This window comes from Arvicola amphibius, chromosome 3, assembly GCF_903992535.2.
Source record: "Arvicola amphibius chromosome 3, mArvAmp1.2, whole genome shotgun sequence".
Classification (NCBI taxonomy): domain Eukaryota; kingdom Metazoa; phylum Chordata; class Mammalia; order Rodentia; family Cricetidae; genus Arvicola; species Arvicola amphibius.
The window spans coordinates 103812658-103823469 of record NC_052049.1 but is presented as its reverse complement, the minus strand read 5'-3'; the positions used below and the strand labels follow the sequence as shown (position 1 = coordinate 103823469).

Genomic DNA, 10812 nt, shown 5'->3' with positions numbered 1-10812 from the left:
TTTGGTCTAGAATGGAGCTGAATGGCTCAGAGCGAGGTTAGGACCATGACCTTTCATTTCCCTAGAGTACACACAGCAGGGGCATTGAGACAGGGTAGAGTGTGGTGGAGGCATGGTCCTAGCTTTAATTCCAGAAGGATCAGGACAGGAAATACAAAGAAACTGTGCTCAGACTCCAAGAAGGAGCTCACTGGAATGCCTCTGAAGAAGCACCCTCATTTTCTCCCCTCACACCCTGAACTTCCCAACCGTAAGATCTGCTGGGAACCTGGGAACCCAGACTTCCAGAGTGAAGAGCACTAGAACTCTCTAAGGGGGAAAGATGGAGGCGTTAGGAGACAGGAACTAGGGAGTTGTGTGCAGACTCTCAGGCTCTAAACTCCTCCTTTCTTTTTTTCTTTTTTTTTCTTTTTTTGGTTTTTCAAGACAGGGTTTCTCTGCAGCTTTTTTTTTTTAGAGCCTGTCCTGGAGCTAGCTCTTGTAGACCAGGCTGGCCTCGAACTAACAGAGATCCTCCTGCCTCTGCCTTAAACTCCTCCTTTCTTGTGATTCAAACTGGAGAATGCTCCAACACTGGATAAGCTGTGCAGGAAATCTTCATGTTCCATGTTCCTTCTCTGGAAATCCTTGAATTCAAAGTCACCATTTCCCATTTCTGAATCCTAGGATGAGCAGACATTTCCCACTTAGCATATAGAGAGGATTTCTGGAGGATCAGAAAACTGAGTCTCACACACTTGCACACACAGAAGACGAGATAAGGGAGAAGAAATTATCTGAAGCAGCTGTAGCTAGACAGCTGGGCACCCTGTGCTTCCCGCGTTATCGCACATTTGGCTTTTTGAAAAAGGAAAGGGCATTTCCTCCTGTGCTGATGTTGGAGATTACTTCCTGTTCTCCAGCTTTATAAAGGCACCGGGTGGCCATCCTTTACACAGTACCTCAAGCCACCATCTATCACCCAGCATGAATCCTGCGACCAAAGTCAGCACAGTGCTCATCGTGACCTTGTCTTTTCTCTGTTTGGTAGAGGGTAAGTTTCCACCATGGGGAGTGGAGGGAGGCCTTAGGGGTGTTGTTACCTAAACCACTGTCCCCCAGTCACACTCTGCATTGCAGCTCAAATCTAAAGACTGAGGTTCTGAGCATTAGGCAGATCATGTGGCGTACTAATCAAGAGAAGAAGAAAACAAAAGAATCGCGGAGAAACAGGGCAGCAATTTTCAGACCTCCAGTTTTTGAGTTTTTGTGCACAGGTTTCTACTTTATCTTCTGTTCTCCTGAAACACTGTTAAGCTACACCCTGCACAACACCCTTCTCCTTCCCCCTTCTTTGTCTCGTTACTTCTTCTCCGTGTATTTTGCAGGTGTTAGGTCAGCATGAATCTTTATTTACCTTCAAAGCTCAACGCTACTCACACAGGTCCTCTTCCACCTCCAAGGCTCCAATTATAACTTATAGCTGAAAATAGTGAGCTCCACTCCTCAGGCAGATCTCTCTGCTGAGACTCCGTCTTACACCAGTGAGTGCACACTCGGCTTGAAAGGCAGCCTTGACACATAGCTCTCCCTCATGACTAAATGAAAATTAATGTCTAATTTGTATTCATCTTACTTATTAAATGTACTCAAAGTACAATGGTGTTTCTATTTTCCCACCTTTTTAATACTAAGAAATGCTAAACCATAAAATATTAGAGAAAATGTAAGATTATTCTTTTACAGGGAAGGGGGAGAAGGAGGGGAGGGAAGGGGGAGGAGGAGGGGAGGGAGGGGGGAGGAGGAGGGAAGGAGATGGAAATTTTTAAATATAAAAAAAAATAAACCGGGAGGAAAAAAAAAAGATTATTCTTTTACTAGTTTGGGAAAGACCTTTCTAACTATAACTCAAAAACCTAGAGTTCTTTAAAAAAAGACCATATGAACTTGAAAGAGAGAAAAGAGGGCCATATGGGGTGGGGGGCTTGTAGGGAGGAAAAGGAAGAGATAAGCGATGTAAGTATACTATAATCTCAAAAAATAAAAATAATACAAAGAAATAAAAATTTAAAAACTCCTCATAATAAAAAGCAAAAAGTCAATTCATGTTGTGAACAAATGTCCCTAATATATGATGAATTTCAATAAAAACATTTAAAAATACACTAATAAGTTAAAGTAAAATAAGTTAAAGACATCAAAAGTTTGTCATACAGTAAATACAAATAACTATTAAATATACAAAAATGTGCTCAGGCTTATGCCTTATATAATGAAGAAGTACATGTTCAAAGAACCTATCAGATTGTCAGCATTCAGAAACTGAATAACCTGGTATAGTGTCCTTTTTGTAGTGAGGTAAGAATTGCCTAAAAATTGATAACAAGAGTATAAATAGTTTCATTGCCTTTAAAGTGCATCTTGCAAAACTATCAAAACAATAATTTATTATCCAGTAATTCTGCTTATATGAAATTATATTATAGATATAACCACATGCAAATGAATTATATAATAACAACTATTCATTATATTATAATGAATAGTGTTCAGGATTATTTACTGTGCCAAGTAATATCAAAAGGTAGAAATAAATATACATAAGGAATTGATTAATTAAAGCAGGCTACAAAGCTATAATGGAATATTTTTTCTTATATCATATATTATTCAAAAGAAATCAAAGTGCATATTATGTATGGTGTATAGCCATCTCACTGAATTATAAAAGGGAACTCACTCCAGGTCTGCTCCTGATACCAAAACCTATGAATGTTCAAATTCCTGATATAAAATTTTACACTGTGTTTGCCTCTAACCTGCGAACATCTTCCCGTATGCTTTAAATCATCATTACTTAGAAGTGAACAAAGCCTTGGTTTGTCATTGGGGATTACTAGCAGCATTTGTAAAGGCGGTTTTAGTGGAGCAGGGAGCGTGGAATATAGAAGACAGATGTGGCACATCTGTCTTCAAAACCAGATGTAAGTCAACGGCACTCAGGTCCTCCTCGGCTCCATACAGAGTCTGACTCAGTAATCTCAAAAAGTCTACGATGAAAGGTTCAAATAATGTACTACCTCCTCTCCATCAATATGGCTTAATCCTAAATGCTAAGCTGTCATCTTTTCTGATATCATCTCTGTGCCCTGCCTCCCTTGCCCTGTTGCTACCTGAACACAGAGATTCCTAGATCATTTCTCTGCTTAGTGAAGAGAGAGAAAGTAGAGCTGAGCTAGGTGGGATCATCAGCAATAAATGTAACCTCAGTCCACTCTGTATGTTCCACTGTTATTCCAATCTCTATGCCTGCCCTCATAAGATCCTCAACACACAATTACCCAGATCTAACCTACATCTCCATATCTCCAATAATCAACTCAACTCCAATAATCAACTGGCCTTCTCAGCCCAATGGAATCTGTCTGTTGTTATACTCAAACTGCATTGCACAATTTATCCAATTGACTACATATATATATATATATATATATATATATATATTTGATTCTCCTTGTTTTTATTTCATCTTTGAATATACGTAGGCACTAACCAGGTAACAGAAATAATGCCACCATTATGTTAATCCACCCCCTAGCTTAACTCACAACGCTAAACTGAATAGTAGCTGAGGGAGTAAATGGACAGTACAGTCCATGTGTAACACTGAAGCCTCTCTTTGATCTTGTAATCACTCATTCCCATAGCCTTATAGTTGATCCTAAATATCCTATTCTCTCCTTACTCAACAGGTCTGATCTGTAATGTCTGTGAATTTGCAGAAAACTCAAAATGTAAAAAGGGCAAAGACAGATGCGTTGCAGACCATGGTCAGTCATGTGCTTCCATATCATATTATTTTGGTAAGTGAGGCTGATGCAGACTCAAAAAAATGCCATCAAAAGACTATTACTCCTTCTAGTACCTGGGCAAAGGACTTAACATTGTTGAGCCTTGCTAGGGGGTAAGGCAGTGAGTGAAATGTGGGGAGGAGGGAAAAGAGTACTTTCTAATTTATCATTGAGGGGCTTGGCATCCAGAGTCAGAGTCAGGATGGGAGTGTGACCCCAAGGAGCCTGGGAAGGAGATCCAGTGTGAAAGGGTTTTCCTCTTGGCAGTGATTTTAGGAAATTATATTAATTTATAATTAAATTATATTAAGATAATCCCCTCCAGCATGTATAACCGGCTTCTTTATTTTTAGGAGATATACATTTGTTCTCCAGACAACTGTGCATGCCCAACTGCACGGAAGATAATTACACTCGGAATGACAAACATTACTTGATGTGCTGTAACACAAACTTGTGTAACACTTTCTAGATGGAGAAGAGTCTCTTGAAGAAGATCATCTTCTGTACAAGATCCAAAATTACATACCAAGAAATATGAGGAATGTGTTTTCCTACACTGTTTCCACACTGGCCAGAGATCCCTGAGATAGCAACAGGAGCTGTGTCTTCATTTCATTGAAGGGCTCCTTGACTGTACCATTAGACCCTTAAATTCATGACCATTGCAAAATGATCCTGTACCTACCATGTTATTCTCCTTATCCAGCTTGCAGTCTCTAGCCCTGTAATAGTCTCTCAAAGGTTTTTATTTTATTATCTGGAATCTGTGAATGCTGTTGTAGATGGCAAAAGAGACATAGAAAATGTGGGTGAGATCTTATTAATGGAAGGTTATTTTTTGGATTGTCAGGGTAGGTCCTAATTGCAAGTACAAATGTCCTTCTAAGATGAGGGGTGAATTGACTATAGAAGAGGAAATTATTGTATGGTTGTGGAAGCAGTAATTGGAATGATGTCCCTTGAAGATGGATCAAAGGTTCAGAAGCTGAGAAGGACAATTAAATTAATTTTCCTCAGTGCAATGCTGCTACTTGATTTTATCCCCAGAAGATTTATTTGTGACTCCAGAGTTCTACAAATTGAATAAATATGTGTTGTTTTAAGCAATTAAGTTTGTAGTCATTTATTATCTCAAAAATAAGAAATTAAAACAATCCAATAAGTGTCTAAGAATTAAAAGAATTGGCAATCCTGAACCCCCCCTACTCAGGGAGCAATATAAAATTCTTTGTTCCAGATTTAGGGTAACCTGCAAGAAGAGAGGTGTCTTAGTTTGGGTTTCTGTTGCTGTGAAGAGACACCATGAGGCTGGCAACTCTTATGCACAAAAAACATTGAATTGGGGTGGCTTGAAATTTCAGAGGTGTAATCCACTATCATAATGGTGCAACATGGTAGCATGGAGGCAGACATGGTGCTGAAACAGAAGCTGAATATCCTGACTCACAGGCAACAGGACGTGGTCTAACTCACTGTGTGTAGCTTGAGCATAGGAAACCTCAAAGGCCACCCCCACAGTGATATACTTCCTCCAACATACCTCCAAGAAGGCCACACCTCCCATTAGTGCCACTCCCTCTGGGGGTCATTTTCTTTCAAACCACGATAGGAATACAGAGAAAGTTCTGGGAACAAATGAAAGTTAGTCCTAAACATTCAACTTCACCATATGATGCAGGTCATCTTTTAGATATGACTTTGGAGCTAATTGTACCCTACCACTGTAGTAAAGAGGCCACTTGTTTGTCCCAGCTGCCCAGAACTGAAATAATGACACAGAAACCATATTAAATAAATCACTGCTTGGACCATTAACTCTAGCTTCTTATTGGCTGGCTCTTACATATTAATTTAACCCATTTCTATTTATCTGTGTATAGCCACGTGGCTGTGGCTGTGGCTGACCGGCTAAAGTTCCATCTGGCTCCTGTGGGGCTACATGGCTTCTCTCTGACTCCTCCTCCTTTCTCCCAGCATTCTGTTTTGTTTTCCCCACCTAGCTCTGTTCCCCTATAGCTCTGCTATAGGCCCAAAGCAGTTCCTTTATTAAACAATGATATTCACAGCATACAGAAGGGAATTCCCCATCATACCACTTTCTAAAGCAATCAAATATATGTTCTAACAGATTAACTTATAGCTTCTCATTGGTTCATATACTGACTGCACCTTCTAGCTCTCTTGGCTGTTAGTTTCTCTACACATCATTTTGCTTTGCTTTTATTATGATGGCATTTTTATATTCAGGCACCTAATTTGTTGTGAGAAACGACTCACTAAATATGATGTTGAGGAAAAATTTCCATTATTATTTTTCTTCATAGAGTAAACTTTCCTAATATGCTTTGCTATAAATAGAAGTTATCCTTTTATTTGTGATATCATTTTATAATATATTGAGAGAAGAAAATTCACTGCTATCTCCCTCACATAAAATTTCTGATATATCAAAGGTATAAGCTTTCCCACACAAAGGAATCTTCTGCATCTTCATGGACAATGGCAGAGTATTCTACAATTTAACTCAACTCTACCATAAACTGCAAGATTCTGTTCCTTCACAGTGTGAGATAAGTCATTTTCCCATCACACAAATATGTTATTATTCACCAGCTCAGTAGTACTCCAAACTCCTTTTGTTGGGAATCTTAATGGAAAATTCATAATACAGCAATGATTTTAATTCAGTCATCAGCTGTTGGTGTTTAACTCAACCTCCAGTCCTTCTTCTATCTTCCCAGAGATTGTGGAGGGATGGAGGGGGCTGAAAGCTCTAACTCTCAATCACATTGATCCCCTATGATCAATCCCAATTCTACAGTAATCTAAGTCATTCACCCAAAATCATCTCCCCAGTGTGAACCTGGGTCTGTCTGAAGACAGTTATCAATAATGAAAGACATGGAGATGTTTCAGGAGCTGAGAACAAAAGGTCAAATACTACAACATAAGGTGTCCCTGTTATTTTTATCACTTAGAAAATCACAGGGATTTTAGTGCCAGAAACCATGTGCAAATACAAAATAAACTACTCTTCAACTTATGGTAGGAAACTCCCCCATCTCACCCACTGCACACTGGATATATCATGCAGATAAAACTAAATTTAATATACTTAGCTTGAGAAACTTAGCCCAGAAACATAGTGCATTATAGGATGTCCAACATTTACCTTCTGAGTGTGGTGATAACGGGGGAGGGGGACACAATTCCTTGCTGCTGCTCAGTATTGCAAAACAGTATTAAACTTAAGCCACTGACCCAGAAAAAAATTCAACGTGTGATGCTTACCAAATGGCATCCTCTGCCATTGTCAAAAAGCCAAAATACTGAGCAATGATGCATGAGACACTATTTGTATGGATTTTGTGTTGTATCACTAGACACACCATTCTACTTGATTGTCTGTTCTATGGTATGCAGGTGTGAAAACTCAGATGTTGAAGTCTTGTTTCCAATATAATAATAGTTGAGGAAGTGACTATGCCTTAAGGGTAGGGTTCGTGAATAGGAAGGGTGATCTGATAAGAGAACCCAGAGGCGCTTTCTGCCCTTTCCAAACTGGCAAAATTGAGCAAGAAGGCACCACCTGTGACAAAAGCAAGCAGGAATGTAGTGGCTTTTCAATTGTATTTTAATAAATAAAGAGTATCTGAAGATCTGAGAGTAAAACAGTCCCACTGGTCAGCTTTACAAACCAGGTTATGGTAATACACACTTTTAATCCCAGTAACCACAATGATACACACCTTTAATCCCAGTAGCTACATTAGTTGCCATAAAAATAGAGCCATAAATGCCTTTAATCATGGTGGTACATGCATACCTTTAATCCCAGCCCTAGGCCCAAGACAGTAACCTCCATAGGAGCAGATACAAGGGAGCGACCACTGAGGAACCAGGCCCAAGCCAGAGACCTCTGTAGGACCAGGTGCAAGTCAGGCACCTCCAAGGGAGCAGACCCAAGGCAGAGATGTCTGCAGGACTGAGCCCAAGTCAGGAACCTCTGCTGGAGCAGGCCCAAGCCAAGGACATCTGCCAGAACAGGACTGCACCAGTGACTTCCACCAGAGCAGGCCTGAGCCAGTGACCTCTGCATGAGGGCCCAAGGCAATGGTCTCCACAGGAGCAGGTACAAGAGAGCTACCACTGAGGAACAGGCCTGAGACAGAGACCTCTGTGGGATGGGCACAAATCAGGAACCTCTGAGGGAGCAGGCCTGAGTCAGCAACCTCTGACGGAGCAGGCCCAAGGCAGCTACCTCAGTGGGAGCAGGCGCAAGCAAGCAACATCCAAGAGAGCAGGCTCAAACAACACCTGGTAAGGCAGAACAACCCCTGGGAGCACTGAGCGACTTCCAGGAACACTGAGTGACTTCCGGGGTGACTGGAACAATGGCTCTGACTGCATCACAAGGAGAAACCATCTGAGCCTCAGATTCACTGGCACCTGGAAGACTGATCACCAGAGACACAGCCCCAACTACACTAATCAGAGGAAAAGATGAGTAGACAAGGTAAGAACACATGCAACACCACAAAGAACAACACGACACCAACTACAACATCAAGACTTGAACACCCCAATATAGATGAAGCAGAAGAGAATGACCTAAAAAATAACTTTAGGAGAATGTTTGAGGCCCTTAAAGAGGAAATAAAAATTTTCCTCAAAAAAAATGGAGGAAAAGGTCCTGTCCCTGAGCTGAGGACAACCTTTCAGACTGGTGAGTAGGTGCCATCCCGGGGTGGGGCAGAACATTTGGGAAAGGACCACTGGGCCCCTTCAACTCCTGCTGCAGGGGTTTCTTTGTTCCACACATCCCTGACCACCCCTCCCTCAAGCCTGCCCTATTGTCTGCAAGGCCCAGAAACAGTTCCTGCTCCTCCACTGAGGCTACCCACCCAGATGGGGGGAGTGTGCACCCACCCAGCCAGAGGGGAGTGCACGGCACCTCCAGGTCCTGCTGCAGGGGCTTCTTGGCTCCGCACAACCCTTCCCCCCCCCCCAAGTTTGCCCTTTTGTCTGTGGGATCTTCAACCTCCAAGAGTCCTGTCTCTGTGCTAAGGACAATCTATCAGACCACCTGCCCTATTGACTTCAAGGTCCTTGGCCCAGGAACAGTTCCTGCTCCTGCACTGAGGCTACCCACGCAGAGTTAATCACAGCATAGATTGGACCAAGACACCAAGACTCTCCTGGCTGAATTTAAAGGAAGAGATGGGCAGGCATCAATGCAAGAATTCATCCAACAACCTGAAAGGCAACGTGACAACACCAGATTCCAGGGATCATGCAACAAGAAGACTTGAACACCCTATTCCAGAAGAAGTAGAAGAAATCAACTTTAAACGTAACATTATGAAAATGATAGAGGACCTTAAACAGGATGTGAAAAACTGCTGTAAAGAAGTGGAGAAGACAAACAAAAAGGTAAAAGAAATGAATAAATTTCTCAAAGATACCCAAGAAAACCACGATAAAGCAATCAAACAGGTAATGGAAACAGTTCAAGACATGAAAAATGAAATGGAGGTAATGAAGAAAACACAAACCAAGGGACAGCTGGATATGGAAAATCTGGGTAATAGATCAGGAACTACAGAGACAAGCATAACCAACAGAATACAAGAGATAGAAGAAAGAATCTCAGACACCAAAGATACTATAGCGGAAATAAACTCATTGATTAACAAAAATAACAAATCCAACAAATTCTTAACACAAAACATCCAGGAAATCTGGGACACCATGAAAAGACCAAACCTAAGAATAATAGGGATAGAAGAAGGAGAAAAATTACAGTTCAAAGGCCCAGAAAATATATTCAACAAAATTATAGAAGAAAACTTTCCCAACCTAAAGAAGGATATTCTTATGAAGGTACAAGAAGCATACAGAACACCAAATAGACTAGATCAATAAAAAGCATCCCCTCGCCATATAATAATCAAAACACAAAACATACAGAATAAAGAGCAAATATTAAGAGCTGCAAGGGAAAAAGGTCAAGGAACATATAAAGGGAGACCTATCAGAATTACACCTGACTTCTCAATGGAAACCATGAAAGCCAGAAGGTCTTGGATAAATGTGCTGCAGACACTAAGAGACAGTGGATGAAAGCCCAGACTACTATATCCAGCAAAGCTCTCATTCACCATTGATGGAGAAAACAAGATATTCCAAGACAAAAGAGATTTAAACAATACTTAGCCACAAACCCAGCCTTACAGAAAATACTGGAAGGAAAACCACAAACCAAGGAAGCCAACAACACCCATAATAACACAAGCATCTAATAACCCTCCACCAGCACAACTTAAAGAAGGGAAACACTGGTCATTAATATCACTTAATATCAATGGACTCAATTCACCTATAAAAAGGCACAGGCTAAGAGGTTGGATACGAAAACAGGATCCAACATTCTGCTGTTTACAAGAAACACACCTCAAACTCAAAGACAGACACTACCTCAGAGTAAAGGGTTGGGAAAAGGCTTTCCAATCAAATAGTCCAAAGAAACAAGCAGGTGTGGCTATACTAATATCTAACAAAATTGACTTCAAACTAAAATCAATCAGAAGAGATGGAGAAGGAAACTTTATTCTCATAACAGGAACAATTCATCAGGAGGAAGTCTCAATGCTGAATATCTACACCCCTAATATAAAAGCACCCACATATGTAAAAGAAACATTACTAGAACTCAAAGCATACATCAAACCCCACACTCTAATATTAGGAGATTTTAATACCCCACTCTCACCAATGGACAGGTCAACAAGACAGAAACTTAACAGAGAAATAAGAGAGCTCACAGATGTAATGAACCAAATGGACTTAACAGGCATCTATAGAACATTCCACCCAAACAGAAAAGAATATACCTTCTTCTCAGCATCTCATGGAACCTTCTCAAAAATTGATCACATAATTGGTAACAAAGCAAACATCCATAGATACAAAGAAATTG

At 40.6% G+C, this 10812-nt stretch overlaps 1 protein-coding gene across 1 annotated transcript; it reads left to right on the top strand.

Moving 5' to 3' along the window:
• Positions 1–966: 966 nt before the first annotated feature.
• Pate4 (prostate and testis expressed 4) lies at positions 967–4302 on the top strand. Its single transcript, XM_038321424.1, has 3 exons — positions 967–1033; positions 3732–3842; positions 4184–4302. The coding sequence occupies exons 1-3, from the start codon at positions 967–969 to the stop codon at positions 4300–4302; spliced, it is 297 nt and encodes a 98-aa protein (XP_038177352.1).
• Positions 4303–10812: the final 6510 nt, after the last annotated feature.